At 38.3% G+C, this 25048-nt stretch overlaps 1 protein-coding gene across 7 annotated transcripts in view; it reads right to left on the bottom strand.

Moving 5' to 3' along the window:
* UGP2 (UDP-glucose pyrophosphorylase 2) overlaps positions 1-25048 on the bottom strand; it is a 68336-nt gene that overhangs the window by 4707 nt on the left and 38581 nt on the right. For 5 of the 7 annotated variants that reach the window (XM_032352257.1, XM_032352262.1, XM_032352256.1 and 2 more), the window contains exons 4-8: positions 6391-6576; positions 5057-5190; positions 3069-3366; positions 1816-2013; positions 1013-1255 (exon numbers count right to left, since the gene is read on the bottom strand). In XM_032352257.1, coding sequence (XP_032208148.1) covers positions 1013-1255; positions 1816-2013; positions 3069-3366; positions 5057-5190; positions 6391-6576 — 1059 coding nt within the window. Of the gene's footprint in view, positions 1-1012; positions 1256-1815; positions 2014-3068; positions 3367-5056; positions 5191-6390; positions 6577-7421; positions 7446-25048 lie in introns of those variants that run through there. The other 2 variants (XM_032352261.1, XM_032352260.1) reach the window with 2 other exon arrangements.

Here is a 25048-nt window from a genome sequence, read left to right as displayed (position 1 = left end):
TCTCTTTCTGTCAAAAAATCTGTTTCTAAAGAAAAAAAAAAAAGACAAGAAAGGGAAGAAAGAAAAATGGCTGGCAGTACCCTCTCACGATGTGGGAAGATGGTGGGTCTTTGTACCACTGGGATTTTCCCAGCTCAAACAGCTGGTAAGAGGCACCCAAAACAGGGAGAGTCCTAAAGTGCCTGATGTTATCCTGGAAATTGCAACACACCCACAGGACCCAGAGTCATTCCCCATCAATATAAGAGGCAGTACATACCTCTCCACCTGGTGGCATGAACCCACAGCCAGGATTAGAACAGACTTGGAGGGCCTAGCAGGACTCCAGGCCAGCCACAAAGGCTTACTCTGTCACACTTCATGAGCCTCAGGATATCTGATATGATGAAATGTTTTGAATTCCGCTTATCATGGTAGGGTGGGGTTTTCCTATCCTTGCCATGAATGCTTTTCACCCCAGATACCTGCATGGTGCACTCAATCTCTCAGTGAGACCATCTCTGGCATGCAGTGTAAAATTACACCAACACTACCCCACCCACACATTCCCTATTCCTGCTTGGTTTTTCTTCAAAGCATTTTCTACCACTTGACATACATTTGCTTATTATCATTTTTACCCTGCTAGAATACTCATAAAGGCAAGGATTTTAGTCCATTTTATTTACTGCTAACTCTGCAGCACCTGCAACACTGCCCAGCACATGGTAGGGGCTCAATATTTGTTAAAACAGAGTTAACATTCTCCCACTGATGAAAACAGTGAATAGTTTTACAGGAGACATAAAGTAAAATGTCCCAAAGTTAAATGTTCTTTTCCACTCTTTAGCAATCAGATTTCGAAAGTAAGTTACATCTTTATCTTTTATGGTTGATCCCCTTTAAAAGACCTCAAAGAGGATTTAATAGGTCAGCAGCTGAGACTGTAATTAGACCCCAATTCACATCATTCCAACCTTTTTTATACTTACATATTTAAGAACTACAAATTCATATATATATATTTACGTACCTTTGTAAAAGAGCTGCCTAATTTAACCAAGGGTACTGTAGGAAATTCCCGCTTTTCACTCATTGTCAAAGATCCTGCATTAAGGCTATAGAGATTTGACATCACTAGCAAGAGATCTGATGTGGTTTTGACAGGTAGAAAGCGGCTCCTAGGAACATTAATACCTAGAGAGTTCTCAAAACTTTTTATGGCAGCCCCTACTGCAGTTTCTAACTGAATGACATTCAGGCCTCCATCCAAAGTCTGTAAGAAAGAAAAGGGGCAGGGGGAGAGAAGAAATAGGTTTTAGCAACTTAGTTCCATGTGGGCTGGTTAATTGGGGAGTGGTCTCACAGATCCACTGAAGGAGACAGAATTTTGAGAAGTGACATTTAGCAAGTACCCAAATGTCAGGTACTAGTGCTTAGACATACATGGTTTTTATTTCAGCATTGTAATGTCTCTGTTGAGTCATGTTTCCGTTTTACAATAAAGAACCGATGGTTCACAGAAAACTCATGCAAGATGCCTGTGGCCCAAACCTTTAAGTGTCAGAGCAACAAACCCAAGGTAGGTTTTCTACTTTTGGGCCCCATGCTCTTGTCACTACCACAGCCTTGCCTCAAGTAAGAGCACCAAGGCTTGGCACAGTAAAGAGATGGGTGTTAACTCTGAAAGACAGGACCAGGAACTGGAGTGACTTACTAGGCAAAAAAGAGGGACCTGTGAATAGATGGGCTCGAGAGAGGGGGCTGTGGATCTATGTGTAGCCTACCTACTGTGATCTTAGGAATAAGGAGGCAAGGGCTGTACCTCCGGCTTACCTTTGGATTCACAATGATCTCCATATCAATAGCATTTTGCTCCTGCAGTCTTTTAACTGCTGCAAGAGAGATCCACAGGTTGTTTGTGTTAAATATTTTGAACTTTGACACAGACTTGAACTCGTCAACATGTGCTTTTGGCACTTGAGCGATTTCCACCAATCTCAATTTGCCTTCATACTGGGTAAGTGTGCCCCCCTAGAAAGGCAGAGAAGAGTGTGTGAGTACCTCCACATGTCTCCCAATCACAACCATACCACACTATTTCTAGTCTGTGAAAGTGTTAGAGAAAAGACACTGAGGATAAAATCCCTCAGAAATAAAAAGTTTTGGCATTAATTCAATCTGTGATACACAGCAACATACATTTAATGGTAGAGCCAAAGAAAATATTCAGGTTGTCATTTTATCCTGTAAACCCACCCTCTTGTCCATAGTAAAAGCCCTGGGAGTACAGCAGAGTCTTCTTCGCTTTTCGAAGGTCTACAGGAACAGCCATTCCTCTCATTCCCAAACCACCATCTATCACTGAAGAACTAGTTCTACTCCCTCAGACTCTGCTCTGATTGACTCTGGGATAAGAAGAGAAAAAGGAAGACAGAGGCACAAGTGGGTTAGAAGTGACCCCCTGAGTAGCCTCAGCTTAGAGATGTCCTTAGAGTCATGAGGCCACAGCAGTGTGTGGAGAGGGGAAAATTTATGTGTGTGTCAGGGGGCATTGCAAGACACATAGAACCCAACAAAGAGACCAACCGTTTTAGTATTCATACACTGCTCATTTCTCTTACTCCCTGTGGCTAAGTAGTAAAACCTTATGTACCATTTCATGACCACTAAACATGCAAAGTTAAACATTTTTTTGGCAACTACAGAGATATTATAGTGATGAAAAAAATACATATAAAAATGCACAGGTAGAAACAGAAATAGTAAATTTTCACTAAAGGAAAAATAAAATAAATACTTTTAAGCACCAAACTAGAAGAATATAAAAGGTTTGAACAAAACATTTGAAAGTGTTTTCACTTACTCTATAAATACATGTGGAACTGTTTTTAGTTAAAATAGTCCATATGGGTTACTCAACAATACTGTTAAATCTCAATTTATTTCAGGTGGAACTTAAGGTACTCTACAGAATACTATCTCACTCTGTCGGAAACTTACCAATTTAAAAAAAAAAAGGATCTGAACTACATAACCTATGCAATGTGAAGATGTGAATCCCCGAACTGCTTCCTCTCAGTATTTACCTTTACATCTGCACGTGTTTTATTTGTGACTTCCATGACAAATTCACAGGGTTTTCCATTGGGTGGGTTCATTAGATGATTAAGAATATAAAGATCCACGGTGGCACCCAGATTATCTATGTTAGACACAAAAATATACTCTTTGCCTTCTCCTATAAGGGTGTCGAGCAAACCAGAGTTGTAGAAACTGGCGTAAATATCACCATGACCTGGAGGGTACCATGCTTCTGTATTTTCCCCTGAGTATGAGACATCCTTTGCTACAGGCAGTAGAGATTCTTTATTAATCCTTGGGTACCTTTAAAAAAGAAAAACACACACACACACACACACAATAAACCAAGGTCTTTTTCAATATCAATTCCGTAAAGCACTCCAGATCTTCAAGTAAAACAGTATGTTTAAAGTTAAATAAAACTTCCCTCCTTTTCATTATATCAATAGTAATTTAATCATAGGTAAATCCATTTAAGAAAATCTCTTATCTGTGTTGTCCAATCATCAGTTTCCTAGATCACAGTATTTGCTGCAAAAAAATTTCCAGCGTCATAAAGATGGGAGGACACCTAATACTTCTAGAGTCAACAGATTTTATGATACTATAAGAGGAAATACACATTAAGTAAATTTCTCAAACTTCCTTGGTTATGGAATTATTCCTTTCCCTCCAACTTTGGAAAAATCTGCCCATTCTTATAAACATATATTCAGGGGTGGTGCTCTTTCTTTCCCAGAGGTCAACAGCAGATTACTGCTCAGGGACATCTGCTCCCTGCCGCTAGTGAGAACAGGTGTGGGGACTGGCAGTGGGAGCAGGGGGAACAGAGGAGCTAGCACTAAGAGACCAAGCACCAACCAGAAGATGGAGGCAGAGCACCTGCAACACGCAAAGTGTCCATGAAAAAACAGATTAAAACAACAAATGGTAAAACTTTCAGAAATACCTGTTCTGCACAAGCCCATATAGACCCATATTCATCCTAGATGGAAAACATAGTTCCCTAGTTGCCTTGGCTTTATCTAAAGTCATCATCTGAGTCCCTTTCTACAGGCATATCTTGGAGATACTGCAGGTTCTGTTCCAGACCACAGCAATAAAGCAAATGTTGCAGTAAAGTGAGTGAAGTAAATGTTTCAGTTTCCCAGTGCATATAAAAGTTATGTTTACACTATACTATAGTCTATTAAGTGTGCAGTAGCATTGTGTCTAAAAAATATATACATACTCTAATTTAAAAAAATATTTCATTGCTCAAAAATGCTAACCATCATTCTGGCTTTTTAGCAAGTCGTAATCACTGATCACAGATCATCATAACAAATACCATAATAAAGAACACATTTGAAATACTGTGAGAATACCAAAAGGTGTGACACAGGCACAAAGTTAGCAAATGCTGTTGGAAAGTGGCACCAATATCAACAGACTTACTTGCTCAATGCAGGTGTATAACAATCTTCAACTTGCAAAAAAAAAAAAAAAAAAAAAAAAAAAAAAAGGGCAGTATCTACAAAGCGCAGTTGAAGTGCGATCAAACAAGGTATGCCTGCCTTTCCTTTCCTCAAAGTGTAACATTTTTTTCCAGGATTTATTAAATTTCCCCCAAGCCTATACATATTTATACATATATTGAATAAATTTCTTCCCATATGAAAGAAGATTATGAATACCGTAGAACATATAAAAATTTTCATAGACCCACATGGAGCCCAAATATTCCCTCAGAAAACAAAGATCTATGTCAACCTCAAATATTCTGGACATGGAACAAGCAGATTCTCTCTTAGGAAGAATCAGAGAGTGACTGTAACAATCACCTATCTACAAACAAGTGTTCAGCCTTTAAAGACACTGAAGATTTGCAAACATGAGTTTTTGGCAAATGTGTATCTTGAGGCTGCTGTATTTAAACAAGACAAAGCAATCTTTGTTTCCAGGAGTAACACTCTCCAGAATTTTTTTTATTTTTATTTTTTACTTACTGTACCTGCTTTGATTAAAAGTGTAAATTTTCACACGACAGTGATTGTACTTCTGTAGTATTTTCTTTGTATCTTCATCCGTGTTGAAAGAGTTCATTAGAACAAGAGGAACATCTGTATTGTAGGTTTTGTTCAAATGCTAGGGAGGAAAATAATAATCAGATTACCCAAACCTACTTTTCTTTCACTTAAAAATGTAAAACTCATAATGGTTAATCACAAAGTATCCAAAACATCACCTATATGTAGCCAAATACAAATATTTGGCATAAGCTGGACATTTTGCTAAGCCACGGACTTGCTCATTAAATCACAAACCTCTGAGATAGAAACTATTGTCTGCAATATACAAATGGCTGAACTAAGGGCCGGAGAGGCGGCAGATACCCCCCACAATCCAACTCTGGAGTTGTGTGCCCAGCCAGTGCCCTGTGGCCTTACTGGACAGGCAAATGCTAATGAAACATTTACTCTGTGTTCAGAGCACAGTGGGGAGGGAAGTACAAATGTTACAAAGACATGGTTCTCTAGTCTCAGGATTAATGTCAAGAACTGTGAATCACACCCCAACCGAAATCTTTTCAATCTCTGGGAAGAGTTAAGAGGCAACACAGAGTGAAGAAGAAAACAAGTTCTCAGAAGTCAAACAGTCCTTTGTTCACATAGGGAATCTTGGGCAAGTAAATCAACCTCTCTGTGCCTTGGTTTCCTCATCTGTAAAATGGGGATGATAACATAAAGAGTACTTATCTTACAGAGTTGTTGAGAGGAACAAATGAATCAATTCATGAAAAGAGTTCAGAATAATACTGTGTGCAGTACCTGCTAGATGAATGTTAGTCACTGCTGCTGCTGGTGTTACTATGGTAGCTGCTAGCACTGTACTGGACACTAGACACTAGACACAAATAGATGAAGAAGACTGCCCCTGAAGAACTTATGGTCCACGATTAACGACTTTATCGTAAGAGAGAAGGCAAGGACAGTTCTTAGCATCCATGGCTGCCAACCAGAAGGGGTTAATAAAACCAGATCATCCCAGCTGTGATGAAGGCTGCCATCAGAAAGAGGCAGGAGAGTGGTGGGGCGATCAAAGGAGAATCCAAAAAGATCCAGAGATTTCAACAACCACAAATGCTATTTAAAGATCAAAAGCTTCTATTTTACATCACCCTAAGGATGTGCCCTTGGGAAAACCAAACCTTTTTATATACTAATAAACTAAAGATAGCAAGCTCCTTGACTAGCTCAAGTCCACGTCTGTTATTTTATAAGGTAACATTTATAATAACCTAAAACTGGTTTTAGTAGTTCATGAGAAAGGCTGAATGTTACTCACTTCAATTTGCTGAACGGTCAGATCCAAAAAGGTATTCTCGTTCCTCACACCGATCAGACTTTTCGGGCCTTTGCAGCCCATGCTGGTTCCCAAACCTCCATTGAGTTTCACCACCACCAGCTTGTTTAGCACGGAAGATATATTGTCAGGTAAGCCTCTGGCCTTTATCTTTTCATAGGGTTGAATCTGAAATTTAAAAATTTACAGAATTCAAATAGCTTTATGAGAAGTTAAATTCAGTCAATCACAGGGTTCTTTCCATGTGTCCTTAAAGAATTCTGCTTTTCTCCACGGGAAGTTTCAACTACATTCCCTTTAATATCACAAGTCCTCCTGGTACAAAATCAAATACCTTTATAGGCAACTGCTCTTGCACGAAGTAGTTCAGTGGTTCATTTACATTACAATGGAGGACAAGAAGGGGGAAAAGTTACAGTCTACAAATATTTGTCTGGCTGTTGAGGACATCTAAGTCACTTGGACTACATATAAAAATTCAGAATTCCCCATTTGCATTGGTATAGTAAATGGATACTATGCAAAACTCATTGTGGTGGTGTATGGATCTATTTCAATTCTGGAAAAGTATATATACTTCAAGGAGGCAGGAACCAAAACCTAAATGTTCCTTTCTTTTCTCCTCCATTCAAAAGTAAGTCTTCAGAGGAAGAAATGGCATGCTGTTTTTATCATATTTCTAGGTATGTATCAAGGACAGAGTTCCTTAAAAATTTAACTCTCAGGGATTACTGTATAGAAGGTCAAATTGGAAAACTGTGTTCTCACTGCTCCAAATAATATCCTGATGGGGTAGTAAAGGTAAGAACTAAGGCTGACGAGAATCCTTTCCTCCACGGACCTTCTCTATTTCTGGGAGCACAGAGCATTACTCTTCAGCTTCTCCCTCCTAGACAGGAACAACCACATAGTGGGAGCCCAAATTCTTTTCTTCAAAGCAGAGGTACAAGCAAGTCTAAAGATCTTACAGCAAGAATGGAAGCTTTTGAAAAGATCACAATATATTCTCTAACCATTTATAGGGCTTTTTGTTGTTGTTGTTATCCTTCTTTAATGGAATACATCAACAAATGTACTCTTCAGTTATATCATCATGGTGTAGGACACAAAGCAATTGAGGGGACTGAAGAAATACAACCATATAGTAAGTGCTCACTATGAGCTAAGCTGTTTTTGTTCTGCTGCCTATAGAGGCTGTGTGGATGGTTGGTGGATAAGATCTGTAATTGGGAAAGGAGTTGATGGACTCACATTCCAGTGACTAGGCTGTGGAGGCAAAAATCCATTTATGCTAGAAAACACACATACATGTCCTATGTTGACTCCTGACCACATGACTTCTGCTCTTCGCAGTTCTCCCCATACAAACTAGTCTGTGACTCTTATTTCATCTACCTCACAAGACACTCTTGTAACTGCCCACTGCAGATGAATGCACTTTGTGCTTGGTGTAAATGCTGAGAAATAAGCACTCTTCTCTAAGACTCTTCACTGACTACCACCTAATTATCGCTTATTCTGAATTAGTTCCTAATGTGGTAGGATCGTCAATCTTCCTGGTAAGTGTCAGTCTTCAGCAGTCATTCATACTTAAAAGAGGGCTAGTGACAGGGCAAGAGAGAGGAGGGGTCACACTTGGGGGCACCATGGCCCTCAGTGGGTGCTGCCCAAGTACTGGGATGCTAACCACTAAGGAAAAGAAGGATGATGGGGAGGCAGGAAAGAACACAGATTATACTGGTTGCTTCTCTAGAAGCTCTTAGTCCAGGTGAGGACAACATATGGATGATAACAACTTGGGATACCCAACACACACACAAAGTGCCTGTGACCCAGCTGACTGGCATTCCTGGAAAGATGTTTTGATCCCACTGCCCTGAACACCGTTTCTTCAGCATGTCAAAGAAACTGGTAATATTGCTTAAGAGAAGAAGTCCAGTTTAAGTCCTATACTACAGGAAAATTAAGAGGAGATAACAGAGCTGGAACTTGTCACCCTAATATAACATGGCAGTTTATAATCCTTTCATCAGCAGGGCTACTGAAATCAACCAGTCAGTAAAAGGAATGCCACTGTGATACAATGGCTTCAAATAGTCTATTATTAGTTAGGAGAATTTTTGGGGCATGTTACATTTACTCAAAAGAGTTAGCAAATGGAACCAAACGAATTATTTTCCAATTATCTTTTAAAAGCCAAGAATCTCCATTTAGCAGTTACTTTTGACTTCCAAATAAGAATCTAGTATTTACAGAGGGCTCAAAAGGGTGTGAAAATTTAACTAAAACTCCCTAGAGTCCATGCATTCATTTTAGATAAAATTATTAGTTCAGAAATATTTTTACCTATTTAATGCTTCCTTTAATATACCTTTAAAAACTAGAATACATAAAAGAATTTTTTTCCTACCTATGGTGAGACAGGCCTACATTTCCCAATTTTACCTGAAAGATTTTCATTATGAAACACCATACATTCAAGTTTATAAAATACATACAGTCAAATAACCTAAATAAAAAAATACTGCCATAACTTAGAAGCCTCCTTTGAGTCTGTCCCTGATCACATTCTCTTCCACGCCAGTATAACCACATCTTGACGTTTATACTTTAGTTTTACCACCTATGTATGTATCCATAATAATAATATTTTACTTAATTTTGTCTCTAAACTTCTGACTTGCTTCTTTAATTCAGTGTTATATTTAAGAATGCACATTAACACATGAAGCTATAGTAATTACTTTTCACTGCCATATAGTATTCAATTTATATATCCTTTAAAAGAAACAAAACTGTCATTACTCACAGATGATATGACTTTATATAAAGAAAATCCAAAGACCCTACAAAAAAATTATTAGACTAATGTGAACATAGCAACATTGAAGATACATGGTCAATATTTTAAAAAACATCTGCTTTTACAATCCTTGGACTCTGCTAGTGGGAATGTAAAGTGGTGTGCAGCGGTTAAAGAAAAAAGTATGATGGTTCCTAAAAAAATTTTAAATAGAATGCCATAGATCTACCAAGTCCACCTATGGATATATATACCCCAAAGAACTGAAAGCAGGTTCTCAAAGAGATGTTTATACATGCATCTTCACTGCAGCATTATTCACAATAGCCTAAAAGTGGAAGTAACTCAAATGTCCATCAACAGATGAATGAATAAAACAAAATGTGTCATATACATACAACAGAGTATCACTCAACCTTAAAAAGGGAAAGAAATTCTGACGTGTACTACAACATGAATAAACCTTGAGAATATGTTCAAGTGAAATAAACCATTCACATATCAAAAAAAAAAAACAAAAAACCACCCCAAACCCCAATACTTCTATGATTCAACTTATGTGAAGCACCTAGACTAGTCAGATTCATATGGACAGAAAGTAGAACAGTGGTTCCTAAGGACTGGAGTAGAGAGGAAGGAGGAGGTGTTTAATGGTAACAGTTTTAGTTGTGCAAGATCAAAGAGTTCTGTGAATGTACTTAACACTAATGAATTGTATGTCTGGAAATGCTTAAAGATGGTTTAAAAAGATGAACTGTTTCTACATATAATGAAGAATTAGGATTAAAAAGTTACTTTTCATTACACTATGAAAAATAACAAATTCTTATGAATAAATCTTAAAAAGATATGAGAGTTCTACACTGAACATAAAACATTTTTGAGAAAAGTTAAAAGACAAATTCAGGGATGTATTTATCATGTTTATAAACTAGAAGACTTACTAATGTAAAAATGTCAATTCTCCCAAACTTAACAATGCAAATAATCAATCAAGCAAATAATGTAAACTGGATTATATCTTAATTCTAATCTTTAAAGAAATGTTTGGTATACTAACATGCATAGCATTAAAGTGAGTTTTGGGAGCCATGTTTAATTTTTAGCTATTTAATTCCCTTTAGGGCATGCATCTTTAAGTAAAAACACTATCAGAAATTTTTCACTTCCTGTAAAGATAAATTAAAAACCAAAAATCATTTTGTGCCTAAAATTTCACCAAAATGAAAAAAACCTCCAAAATCATAATTTAAGATAAATAATCTCTGATTCACACACCATAAAGAATATAAAGTTCATGAAAAGTATTTATTCATCTTTTTTTTTTTTAATATTTTATTTATTTATTTGACAGATAGAGATCACAAGTAGATGGAGAGGCAGGCAGAGAGAGAGAGGGAAGCAGGCTCCCCGCTGAGCAGAGAGCCCGATGCGGGACTCGATCCCAGGACCCTGAGATCATGACCTGAGCCGAAGGCAGCAGCCCAACCCACTGAGCCACCCAGGCGCCCCTCATGAAAAGTATTTAAAGAAAAAGTTCATCTTGTTCACACCAAGCTTAAAAATACACATTCTATTAGAATACTTTAAGATCATTCCTTTTGACTGAATCTACAGAGGCTACATAAATTTTTTCTTGTATCCTAAAACCCTATTTTAGGATAGTGAAAGAAGCTGTCAGGCCTCGTAATGATTTTAATACTAAGCCATTTGACTTTCACCCAAAAGATACATCAAGTATACTTTTAGTTTTAATTCCAATCTCCCCAAGCTTGTTATCTTAAGAACCTGAGTTTAAAATTTTAAATGTAATTCTGAATTCCTTTTCAAATATTTGGTATGAAATAAAATGAACTGATTCATACCTAACTTCAAGTTCCAAAACTGTGTTAATAAAGACTTTTGGGCACAAGCCCAGGCAACTCACAAGTAGAAAGACCTGTTTACCATCAAGTTGAGTGGCCAGAACACTCTTTTTAGTGCCACATTCAGAACCCTCCACCCCACGCTGAGGAGTCACTGCACCTCTACAAATGTCAAGGAACCATAGTTCTCTGTGAGGTGCTTTCAGTAATACCACTCATCTTGCTATATCTGATCTTTAGTAGTTAATTAAAAACAGGCCTCAATGAGGAACTTGACTGTCAGCAAGAAGAGGACTGAGCAGAACTGTGGAGGGAAAGGGAAGAAGAGTCACAAGGTGTGAAGTAACAGTTGTGACAAGGGGAGAGGGGTCCAGAATGGTTAGGCTGTATTACTACTGGAACTCTTCACTGGGCCTTTTTTCACTTATGTTTCATGACTTATATCCACCCGACCCTCACAGAAACAGACCCAGACACACACATGTGCAAAGAAAGTTACTATCGTTTGATTTCAGGAAGCCAGGACACTTTCTGCTAAAGTTTCTTACTGGTTAAATTAGGCAGTAAGCCCTGCTTTCCATCACATAAACCACCTTATATGCCAACACAAGTCCTTTCTGTTGGTGGTGCTGTCTGTCCACACCCTCACCAGGGACCTCACCAAGCAATCCCACAGAGTTCAGTTTAGTTCCACGAACCAAGGGGATCTGTGTTAGAAACTAGTTGCTTGGCAACAGCTGAAGTTACCCTGGACACACCTAAGTCGCAGAGACATTTTTATACCAGCCCCTCACTCTCCTCTTTTCAGCTGCCCCAGGAGAATGCACAAAGACATCTACTCATGCAAAGATGGGTGGTGTTCAGAGACGACAGGGAGTACCACTCACTGCCAGACTCGGCCTCAATGTTACTCTGACTCAACCACTTCAGTCAATCACTAGAGTAATCATTATGCTCTCAATACTGGTCACCCTCTTTTTCTTTCTCCCAGACACGAAGAGAATTCAGTGTTGCAAGAAGACCTGTACTGCAACTAAATACACAGTAGGGCAACCATGACAGGTGAAGTGGAGCAAACCCCGTGAGGCTCCTATAAGATGCACACAGGAGGCTAGGTAGGCCACTAGTGCTCTCTCCTCCTGGGAGAAAGAATTGGTCAAATACCCGACTTCCTCTGGGCGGTGAACAAAAGAAAGTAGTTGGCAATGTACTAATGAATGTGACTTAAACAAGAGTCTTCCCTGTAGGATGTCAATCTAGTTTTTCTGCAAAAACTGAAAAGATTTTTAAGAAGACCTTTTAAAAACAGTCTACCATGATCTGTACCTTGCCAAGTCTGTTCACAACTTAGTTTCCAGTTAGAAGAAAAGCTGAATTCATCACACAGGCATGGACACACTGTTCCCATTAGCAGTAGTATAACCCAGTTCTTGGTAGCATATTTGTGCTATTCCTGGAGGCAATGCCAAATACCCAAAACAAGCTAACAGTACCTGCCCTGTTACAGTTCACAAGGGTATGATTATTGCAATCTGAAAGATCTTTTTTCAACAAAAGCAAGTTCTCCTGAAAGAAAATGAACTACATAAATAGTTAAAGAAGTTTGGAATGATGTTCCATATGTACAGGAAACAGTCTAAGAACATAAACTTATTCACAAAACCCTTATTACTGCATGGTGTCTGTGTGCCAAGTTCAATGCCAGGCATTTTCACATATCGTCTCTTCATTTCACATTTCTAAAGATAATGATTAAAATCTGGATCACCCAAAAGCTCCTACCCATTAATGACACACCTAAACCACAGATTTTTTTTTCATCTAAAGAAGAACTGGCAAATCATATATGTTATCACATGGTCCACCAACAAACTCACCAATAGCCCCTCAGCCACCAAAATAAGCTCAACCCCTATTTCATAGGGCAAATAAAAACCATCATATATGGGAATGCCCTCAACTTCCTGCCACCAGATGTTCAGAACCTTCCTGTATCTCCATCTGTTTCTGACCCCTCCTTCCTTCTGGTTACAGGAGGTGGACCTGTAGACAAGCTCTCTGCCAGTGCCCATGTCAGCAATCTATGGCACCCATCATCCAGTCTCTCTGGCAGCTTCTCCTCTCTATTCCTTTCCATTGACATGGACATATTCAACCTCTGTCATCTAAAAACCAAGAAAGAAAACAACAGTCCATCCACTCGCTCATCCTTTCCTACACCCACATCCCTTTCGTCTCCCTCTTCTTAGAGGCAGGGCTTCCTGAAAAAGTTGCTGCACTCACCTCTGCTATTTCACCTCCCATTCTTCACTCACCCACTGTAATCTCTAAGGCTCAAGGAACTGCTTCTAACAAGGTCATCCACATCCTCTTAACTGAAATCCTATCAGTGACATCAATTCTTCTCTTGGGTGCTCAGCTGTAGTTGATGTAATTGACCATATGTTCTATCTTGATATGCTCTCTTCTCCTTGACTTCTGAAACACCACATTCTATTCCCCCCCTCCTTTCTGCCTGTTCCTTTTCAAACCCATTCTAGGTAGACCTCCTCTTCCAAGGCAATTTGCTCCAATCCCATGGCTTCATTTATTCACTGCTGTCTCTATGACACCAAGACATACCTACCTGCTAAGCCAGGAGACTCTTCACATCTGATCAATGACCACGGCCTGTGAGTCTCATGAAACTGTCCCTGCTTCCAGTCAGCATCCTGCTCACTTCTCATCTATGTTATTGCAGTGGTTGCCTCTATGATCTCCTCACCTCCCTTCAATCCACCTTCACCTTGTAGGTGGCAATCTTTTAGAAAAGAACATTTGAATTTCTCTCCTTATTACATCATTCACAAAATAAAGCACTGACATGGCATGGCAGAGATTATTAGCTCCCTACCCCACTGTCATTTTTCCCCTTCTACTTAAGAATCCTGGTTTTCAGCTGGGCACACCACCATCCTAAATAAAAGATTACATTTCCCAGCCTCCCTTGCAATTATTTGTGCCCCAGTTGGATGAAGTGTAAGTGAAACATTTCCAAGAAGTCTCTGAGAGTGCCGGGGCATGCCCTTCTTCCTCCTTCCTGCTGTTTAGAATGAAGACATGCTGACTAGAGTTCATTCAAGCAGCATCTGGGATCACAGGGAGATATGCTACAGACAGCAAGAGTGGCAAGACAGAGAAGCCCAGGTTCCTGATGACCACCATGCTGCCATACTAGCTCTGGATTGCCTCTCTCTAGATTTGTTATTCTGAGTTTCATTATTAGATGACTCTAATCCTGACTGGAAGACACGGTTTGCAAGGTGCTTGATGATTTGGCCCTTTGTGCCTTGCACTGTCTCCTCTCCTATTCTTCCTGACATGCTGTGCTCCAGAAACATGGAGCAGTGGGCTCTAACACTTGGTAACTGTTGCGTGTAGGCCCCTACATTTCTCCCCCTCATGCAGCTTCACTTAACCAATTCTCTTTCCTTTATCCCCTACATCTCAGTTCAGACCAGTGATTCTCAGGATTTATGAGCTATCAGGCAGGGACTCTCTTTCAGAAAAGTACAAATATCACACCCCCACCCCAGAAAACACAAAACTTGTTGCATATAATTTACCTCACTCTTACTCTTGTGGACTTTCATTCACTGAATACAAGAATAATCTTTATAGAAGATGCTGTATTTCCCAATAAAAGTTAATATGCAAATAAAGCAAAAAATAAACTTTTAACTCTCTCCACTGAATTTCAAGAAGAGATGGTGGGGTTTGGCTTGAGTAAGAAGCTGATGCTATGATACAGTCTGAGAAAGTTACATGCATCCATCTTTAACTGCCATTATATTTTATTTTTTATTTTTTATTTTTACTTTTATTTTTTATGATCACAAGTACTGAAGACCTCAACTCTCTCCTAGGCAAGTTCTCACAGCTTGCTCTGTAAGCTGAATGGAAACCCCTGACTTTTCCAAGACTCTGAGAACTCAGTGGCTCATAATATTTCCTTTGTCTTCAAGAGTCAGTAAGGTCATCTTTGGTGAAACCTGCATCACTCCTGCAGGATCACACCATCTTCAGTGTAAAGCTCAGAGATGCAGAAGAGGAGTCTAAGTGGTATGTGGCACTCACCCTCCTCTGCAGCAGCAAGACTAGAAGTGCTGGTTGGCATCACAGTTATCACCTGTACACAGAGGACCAAGACATTTCTCTTCCAACACAAGTTTTACCTTGTTTCTTGGAAACGTTATCATTTTAGAAACATTTTCAGAAGGGATTCACAGTAATCCTTCTCTTAGGGCACCAGCAGGCACATAATGGATGAAAACCAGTAGTTGGCTGCCCTGAGAAGTATCTGAAATTGCAAAGACATGATGTAGCTGCTGTTTCTTCCATGACCTGATTCAAATCATTGTAATAAACTACAGTAATTGCAGCATGAATGGTACCATGTGACAAAGACTGCTGCAGAACTGAATGGGGCCGAGCATACAGGCTCTAATTCCAGGCCACCTGGGTCTGAATCTTAAACTCCACTGTTTTTATGGCAAGTAATTTAGCTGCTCTAAGCCTTTTTCATCTACTTAACTGATTTGTTATGAGGATAAATGAGCTAATGCATGTAAAATGCCAAGCAAAGTGTATGGCCCACAGTAAGAGCACACATGTTGACTGGCATTATCACTGCATCATTGATTCAGATAGTCTCTACTCCCACCCCAAGTTTTAACATTTCTGAGTCAAGGATGCAGTGTATATTCAGTGGGATCTTACAATCAATTGGTTGCACTATTTTTCTTTCTTAGTGGTACACAAAAGGTGCGACTTGCACCCAATGGCACAAATTTGATAAAATATGGTATTGAATTACTCTTTCTGCTTCAAATCACAAACCAGCTTAATGATCTCCCAGCTATGGGTCTCATCCGAAGTGTCTCTCTAGTCATGTGCAATTTAAGAATAGTTTAAGACAGGGTCAAAAACTATAGCCTTTGGGGACAGTCAGGTCTGCCACCTATTCTCATAAATTATTACTGGAACACAGCTGCTCTCTTTGGTTTATAAATCTATGGCTGCTTTCATGCTACTGTGACTAAGCTGAGTAATCATGACAGAGAATGCAGAGCCAACAAAGTCTAAGATATTTCCTATCTGGCCCTTTACAGAAAGGGCCTGCCAAACCCTGGTTTCAGACAGTGTTCTGAGGTAAGAAAAATACAAGTTTTAATAATATTTCTGCTTTTTAAAACTTTGCTTCTCCTAAAATGGCTCTATATTGCCTGACAACTCAGGATGGCCAGACAGGTAGAATCTCCTTTAGGCTATGCTGGCTCTGTACTTCTGCCAACAAGAACACTACCACATAACAATCCCCCAGGTCTGTGTATCTCCAATTTGTCCAGCAAAGCAAAACAGGATACATTACTGGTAGCAGAACTCCGGCAATTTCCAAAACCAAAGAAAGAAAATCCAAGATTAAAAAAGTCTTTTACCACTTATATGAAGTAGTTAGAGTAGTTAATTTATAGAGACAGAAAACAAAATGGTGGTTGCCATGAGCTGGGGGAATGAGAGAATGGGTGTTACTGTTTAATGGGTATAGAATTTCAGTTTTCCAAGATGAAAAAGTTGTGGAGATTGGTCGCACAATCATGTGAATATACTTAACATTAATGAAGCATACACTTAGAAGTTGTCAAAATAAAAATAAGATTTAAAAAATGATCAAGGTAAACAGTACATTTTATGTGTATTTTATAACTAAAGCATTGGAAATTTTTTTAAGTGTTTTATGTGGATGTCTATGTGCAGGCATCATAGACACATCAAGGTGTCTAAGGGCCAAAGAGCAAAAATATCACTTCCTTTATGACCCTCATACCCCCAGGAGGGGAACTAGCACAACCCCTATTTCTAGATTCAAGTACTACCAGCTTCTATTATAGCAATTAGTATACTGTCTCCAAACTGTCCATTTAGTCTTCCATATGTATCCATGACTGTAAACTCCACAAGGACAGGAACTGCATGTGGTGCTCCCCCTGCCATATCCGTCATCTTTAACTGTCAAGCTTATTGGTGGCACTCACATATTTGAGTATATAAGTGAGTAAATGAATGGAGGAAATAAGAAACTAATATTAATAAATTAAATGAAATCTGTTTTCTGAAATTTTTTTCTACTCAAATGCTAAGTTTAAAATGAAAGTGGTTTCACCACTAATTCGAAACCAGATTACAAACACCTATTATTTTAATTCAAGAAAAAAAGTATTGGATCAGCATACATTATATGTAAGTTTGGTAAAGAAAACCTAAATCTAAGACTTTGCATAAAAAATGTTTGTAGGCCATCTTAGTGTAGTAATTATAAAGCAATCCCTCTATGATAAGTAAGCAAACAGAATGAACAATCACATAATACACATTATAAACTAAGCCTGGAAAAGTACATTTCCTAAGAAAGTTCTTTTGTCTTCTTCTGCTTATAAATTATAAAAACACAAGGAAAACTATCAAATCAAGGACATATTTTAATTCTGCAAACTATTAATAATATTAGCTCCTACATCTTTTGAGGTTTTTAAAAATTATTTTGAATTATTCTAAAGTAAATATTACCTAAAACTGTGGACAGGAAAACATGAGGACAAATATCCAGTGGTAGAGGGAATCAGTTGTCCTATTCATACACTGAATCCTCATGTCCAAAGGCAAAAAATTTTAACAGTGGGTAAGCAAACAGGTCCTTTCAAAGAATAAGTCAGAAATCTTGGCACCAGCACTGTTCTCTAAACAATTACTCTCATCAGCACCAACCCAATAACTTATGCTCAGTATCCTTCAATAATACAAATAGCCAATGGAAAAATTCAACCTAATACTCAAATAAATAAAAATTTAAAGATATTTTTCATCTCCACCAGTAAATATTTTTATAGCAATAATATTCAATGTTTCAATATCTGTAGTGAAACTGACAATAAAATGGAAGCAGAATTTTACTCAGTATTTATTCAGAGGCCCCTCCCACTTCTGCCTGTCACATCTAAAATAGTACCTCTACTGCTTATTCTCTGTACCCTTTCCCATCTTTATTTTTCTTCATGTCACTTATCACTATTGCAAATTACCTTACATGTCATTTATGGTCCACTCCTCCACTAGCTTGTAAACTAGAAACTAGATGAGGTTGGGCTTTGTCAGTATGGTCTTCTAATAGACAGCTGACACTCAAAAAATTTCTGTGGAACCAGTAAATTAATAAGAATGGGACCAAACTGGTATACTCTTTCTGGAAAGCAATTTGAAGTATGTAACAAGAAACTTTTAAAAATTCATATCCTCTGAAAAACTCACTGTTTCTTCTTATTCTTCCAAAAAATTCAGAGATGCAAAGATGTACATATAGATATATTCATCACAGGAATTTTAAATTTAAATTCAATTAATTAACACATAGTATATTATTAGTTTCAGAATCAGAGTTCAGTGATTCATCAGTTGCATATAATACCCAGGGCTCAATATATCACATACCCTCCTTAATGCCCACCACCCAGTTATCCCTTCCACCCAGTTGCTCCTCTCCAGTGATCCCATTTGTCTCCTAGAGTTAAGAAAATCTCTTATAGTTTGTCTCCCTCTCTGATTTCTTATTTTACTTTTTCCCTCCCTTCCCCTATGCTCCTCTGTTTTGTTTCTCAAACTCAATGTATGAGTGAAATCATAGGATAATTGTCTTTCTCTGACTGACTTATTTCGCTTAGCACAATACCCTCTAGTTTCATCCACATCACTGCAAATGTAAGATTTCATTTTTTGATGGTTGAGTAATATTCCATTGTGTGTGTGTGTGTGTGTGTGTAGTGCATATGCGTGCATGTGCACACACACGCGCGCACACACACACACACACACACACACTTCTTTACCCCTTCATCTGTATATGAACATCTGGGCTCTTTCCATCATTTAGCTATAGTGGACATTGCTGCTATAAACATTGGGATGCATGTGCCCCTTTGGATTATTCTGTTTGTATTCTTTGGGTCGATACCTAATAGCCCCAATTCCTGAATCTTAGGGTAACTCTATTTTTAACTTTTTGAGGAACCTTCACACTGTTTTCCAGAGTGGCTATACCAGCTTGTACTTCCACCAGCAGTTTAAAAGGGCTCCCCTTTCTCAGAATCCTCACTAACATCTGTCATTTCCTGACTTACTAATTTTGGCCATTGTGACCAGTCTGAGGTGGTATCCCATTGTGATCTTGATTTTTGTTTCTCTGATGTCAAGTGATGTTAAGCATTTTTGCATGGGTCTGTTGGTCATTTGTATGTCTTCTTTGAAGAAATGCCTGTTCATGTCTTCTCTCCATCTCTTGACTGGATTATTTGTTTTTTCAGAGTTGAGTTTGGTAAATTCTTTATAGATCTCGGATACCAGCCCTTTATCTGATAAGACAGTTGCAAATACCTTCTCCCATTCTGAAGGTTGCTTTCTGGTTTTGTCAGCTGTTTCCTTTGCTGTGAAAAAGCTTTTTATCTTGATAAAGTCCCAATAGTTCATTTTTGAACTTGCAGTTAGAGAAGTGTCTAGCAAGATGTTGCTGTGGCGGAGGTCAAAGACATTACCACTTATGTTCTCCTCTAGGATTTTAATGGATTCCAATCTCACATTTAGGTATTTTTAATTTATTTTTGTGTACGGTGTTAAGAGAATGGTCCAGTTTCATTCTTTCACATGTGACTGTCCAATTTTCCCAACATCATTTGTTGAAGAGACTGTCTTTTTTCCATTGGATATTCTTTCCTGATTTGTCGATGATTAGCTGACCATAGAGTTGAGGGTCTATTTCTGGGTTCTCTATTCTGTTCCTTTGATCTACGTGTCTGTTTTTGTGCCAGTACCCTACCGTCTTGGTGATTACAGCTTTGTAATATAGCTTGAAGTCCAGAACTGTGATGCCATCAGCTTTGGTTTTCTTTTTCAACCTTCCTTTGCTATTCAGTCTTTTCTGGTTCCATACACATTTTAGGATTATTTGTTCTAGCTCTGTGAAAAAAGTTGATGGTATTTTGAAAGGGATTACGCTGAATGTGTAGATTCCTCTGGGTAGCACAGACATTTGAACAATATTTGTTCTTCCAATCCAGGGCATGGAATGTTTTTCCATTTGTGTCTACAATTTCTTTCCTAAGTGTTCTATAGTTTTCAGAGTACAGATCCTTTACCTCTTTGGTTAGGTTTATTCCAAGATATCTTATGGTTTTTGGTATAATCGTAAATGGAATCAACTCCTTGATTTCTCTTTCTTCTGTCTTGTTAGTGTATAGAAATGCAACTGATTTCTGTGCATTGGTTTTTATATCCTGCCACTTTGCTGAATTCCTATATGTGTTCTAGCAATTTGGGGGGTAGATCTTTTGGGTTTTCCATATAGAGTGGGATGTCATCTATAAAAAGTGAGAGTTTGACTTCTTTGCTGATTTGGAAGCCTTTTATTTCTTTCCATTGTCTGACTGCTGAGGCTAGGACTTCTAGGACTATGTTGAACAACAGTGGTGAGAGTAGACATTCTGGTCGAGTTCCTGAACATAAGAGGAAAAGCTGTGCTTTTCCATGTTGAGACTGATATTCGCTATGGGTTTTTCATATTTGGCTTTTATGATACTGAGGTATGTTCCCTCTATCCCTACACAGTGGAGAGTTTTAATTAAGAAAGGATGATGTATTTTGTCAAATGCTTTTTCTCCATTTATTGAGAGGATCATATGATTCCTGTGCTTTCTTTCATCAATGCAGTGTAGCACACTGATTGATTTACAGATGTTGATCCACCCTTGAATCCCAGGAATAAATTCCACTCGGTTATGGTGAATAATCCTTTTAATGTACCGTTGGATCCCACTGGCTAGTATCTTGGTGGGAATTTGTGCATCCATGTTCATCAACGATATTGGACAATAACTCTCCTTTTTAGTAGGGTGTTTGCCTGGTTTGGTGATCAAAATAATGCTGGCCTCATAGAAAGAGTTTGGAAGTTTTCCTTCTATTTCTTTTTTTTCTTTTCTTTTTTTTTTTTTTTTAATAGCTTCAGAAGAATAAGTATTAATTCTTCTTTAACTGTTTGACAGAATTCTGCTGGGAGGCCATCTGGTCCTGAACTCTTGTTTCTTGGGAGATTTTTGATTACTAATTCAATTTCTTTGCTGGTTTGGGGCCTGTTCAGGTTTTCTATTTCTTCATGTTTCAGTTTTGGTAGCTCACCTGTTTCCAGGAATGCAACCACTACTTCCAGATTGCTTAATTTGCTGGCATAAAGTTGCTCATAATGTGTTCTTATAATTGTTTGTATTTTTTTGGTATTGGCTATGATCTCTCGTCTTTCATTCATGATTTTATTTATTTGCAATCTTTCTCTTTTCTTTTTCATAAGTCTGGTTAGGGGTTTATTGATCTTTTTAATTTTTTCAAAGAACCAGCTCCTAGTTTTGTTGATCTGTTCTACTGTTCTTTTGGTTTCTATTTCACTGATTTCTGCTCTAATCTTTATTATTTTTCCTCTCCTGTTGGACTTAGGCTTCATTTGATGTTCCTTCTCTAGCTCCATTAGGTATAAGATTAGATTGTATGTTTGAGGCTTGTTTCTTGAGAAAGGTTTGTATTGCTAGGTACTTCCCTCTTAGGACCATCTTTGCTGCATCCCAAGGCTCTGAACAGTTGTGTTTTCATTTTCATTTGTTTCCATGAATTTTTTTATTCTTTAATTTCCTGGTTGAGCCATTCATTCTCTAGTAGGATGCTCTTTAAACTCCATGTAGTTCTTTCCAAATCTCCTCTTAGGATGGGAGTTCAAGTTTCAAAGCACTGTGGTCTGAAAATATGCAGGGAAAGATCCCAGTCTTTTGGTACCAGTTGAGACCTAATTTGTGATCCAGTATGTGATCCATTCTGGAGAATATTCCATGTGCACTAGAGAAGAATGTGTATTCTGTTGCTTTAGGATGGTAGGCTCTGAATTTATCTTTGAAGTCCATCTGGTCCAATATCTCATTCAAAGCCCTTGTTTCTTTGCTGATCTTCTTGGATGATCTGTCCATTGCAATGAGTGGGGTGTTAAAGTCTCCTAATATTATTGTATTTCTATCAATGTGTTTTTTTAAATTTTATTAATTGCTTTATATAATTGCTGTTACCAAGTTAGGAGTATAAATAGTTATAATTATTGTATCTTCTTGTTGGATAGACCCTTTAATTATGATATCATGTCCCTCTTCATCACTTAATATAGTCTTTGATTTAAAATCTAATATGTCTAAGGATTGCTATCCCAGCTTTCTTTTGATGCCCATAATCTGGAGGTGTCTTTGGGTCTAAAATGAGTCTCTTCTAGACAGCATATCAATGGGTCTTGTTTGTTTATCCAATCTGATCCTCTGTCTTTTGATTGAAGCATTTAGCCCATTTATATTCAGAGTAATTACAGATATATATTAATTTAATGCCATTTCATCACCTGTAAAGTCACTGTTTCTGTACAGTGTCTCTGTTCCTTTTTAGTCATTGTTACTTTTGGGCTCAATCTTCACTCAACGGATCCCCTTTAATATTTTCTGCAGGGCTGGTTTAGTGATCACAAATTATTTTAGTTTCTGTTTGTCCTGGAAACTCTTTATTTCTCCTTCTATTCTGAATGATAGCCTTGATGGATAAAGTATTCTTGGATGCATATTTCTCCTCATCTAGCACCTTGAATATATCGTGCCAGTCCTTTCTGGCCAGGTCTCTGTGGATCGGTCTCTTGCCAGACTTATGTTTCTACCCTTGTAGGTTAAGAACCTCTTATCCTGAGCTGCTTTCAGGATTTTCTCTTTATCTCTGAAATCTGAAGGCTTCACTATTATGTGTCAAGGTGTTGACCCATTTTTATTGATTTTGAGGGGGTTCACTGTGCCTCCTGGACTTGACTGCCTGTTTCATTCCCCAGATCAGGGAAGTTCTTAAACCTTCTACGCTTCTCTCTCTTTCCTCTTCCTCTGGGACCCCAATTTTTCTAATACTGTTTTGCTTTGATATTGTGTTACTGACCTCTCAAATTCTCCCTTCATGACCCAGTAGTGTTTATCTTTCTTTTTCTTACCTTCTTTATTCTCCATCATTTTGTTTTCTCTATCATTGACTCTCTCTTCTGCCTCATTAATCCTAGCAGTTAGAGCCTCCATTTTTTAATTGCACCTCAGTAATAACCTTTTTTAGTTCAGACTGATTAGATTTTAGTTCTTTTATTTCTCCACTAAGGGATTCTCTAGTGAGACGTCTCCAATGCTTTTTTTCAGGCCCAGTTAGTACTTTTAAAATTGTTTTGAATTCTAGTTCTGATATCTTACTTATAGCCATATTGATTAAATACCTGCCTCTTCTTTAGTGTGAGTTGTTCTTTCTTGTCATTATGTCCAGAAAAAAACAAATGAAAGAGAGAAAACACAAATATACCAACAATGACACTAAACAAATCAGAAGAAAATAGAAATCCCCTCTTTAAGAAAAGAGAGAGAATAAAATCAAAGAGAAGGTGAACAGAACAAAATAATAAACTAGATCCAGGGTGTGTTTTGGTTTGTTAAAAGAAAACTAGATTCCAAAATAGGAAAGCAAGAAAAACTTTAACTTTATAAAGAAAAATAAAGTTGAATAAAATGAAGCGAAAAATGAAAATATAAGGCGTAAATGTAAAAACAAAAATTAAAAAACTTATAGAATTGATAAAATAATAGCTGAAAAGGAAAAAAAAACTTTAAAAATGAAAGTTCAGAGAATGATAAGAAAAAAGCCATGATTGCTATATACTGTTTTTCCCAAGAGCTGGAGTTTTACAGTTCATTATGATGGGTAAACTTGGTATTAGCCAGATGTTCCTACTGGTCTTCTCGGGGAGGGGCCTGTTGTGCTGATTCTCAAGTGCCTTTGCTTGGGTGTAATTGCACTGCCCCTGCCAGGGGGCAGGGCTCAGTGTAAGCAGCTCTGGATTGCTCCATATGGCTTTAGTTCCCTGAAGGCTTTCAGTACCAGTCTGAGGCATAAAAATGGCAGCATCCTCATCTCTAGCCCCAGAACTGAAAGTCTGCATCCCCTACTATTCAGTGCACCCTCACAGAAAATCAGTCAATTGCTCTTGTCTCACTGATTTCCAGTTGAACTCTGTGTTCACCCAGCCTATGACTAAGCATTTTTTAAATCTCAGGCAGGGGACCCCATTTGGAATCTCCAAACTTTATACTGTGCTGCTCCTCCCAGAAAAGTTGGGGGTCTTGCTTGGCTCTGCTGCTTGCTGGGCCCCTGCTCAGAGAGCAGTTGGCTGACCATGCAGTGGTTTGAGGTTTATGGCAACATCGAGCAGAAAGCCAGTGCCTGGACTTGCTATTTTCAGCTGTCTTCCTTACTCCAATGCCTGGGAACTCTGCCACATTCAGGCACCCCCTTCCTTTTTGTGACCCAGGGGTTCCCGTGACCATGCTGTCCCACCTGCGATTCCACCCTGCTTCCTGAGCATCTTTCAGGCAGACTTCTAAAAGTTCTAATTTTTCAAGCTGCTGCTTTTAACACTTTCTGGCACCTGGCTCATGGAGGCTCCCTCCCCTGTGGTTTAGCTTCGAATATATCGCCTCAGATTCACTTCTCTGCACCTTCTAAATGGTCATTTAGGTCATTTTTCTATTTGTAGTGTTGCAGCAATTCTTTTCTCACATCTCCTGAACATCTTGCAGGTGTTCAGAATGATTTGATAACTATCTAGCTGAATTCCAGGAACCAGATGAAATTAGGGTTTCCCACTCCTCCACCATCTTAATTCCTCCAGGATTTTTATACTAGAGAAAATTAGCATCAATCTACACATCCAACTATAGATGAATCTCCAGAAATAACACAAACTGATACAACTGTACAAACTCCCAATCCTCAGACTCTTGTCAACGGTTCCTAT

The sequence above is a fragment of the Mustela erminea genome, chromosome 7 (assembly GCF_009829155.1).
Source record: "Mustela erminea isolate mMusErm1 chromosome 7, mMusErm1.Pri, whole genome shotgun sequence".
Lineage (NCBI taxonomy): Eukaryota > Metazoa > Chordata > Mammalia > Carnivora > Mustelidae > Mustela > Mustela erminea.
This window is presented reverse-complemented; position numbering and strand designations above follow the sequence as displayed.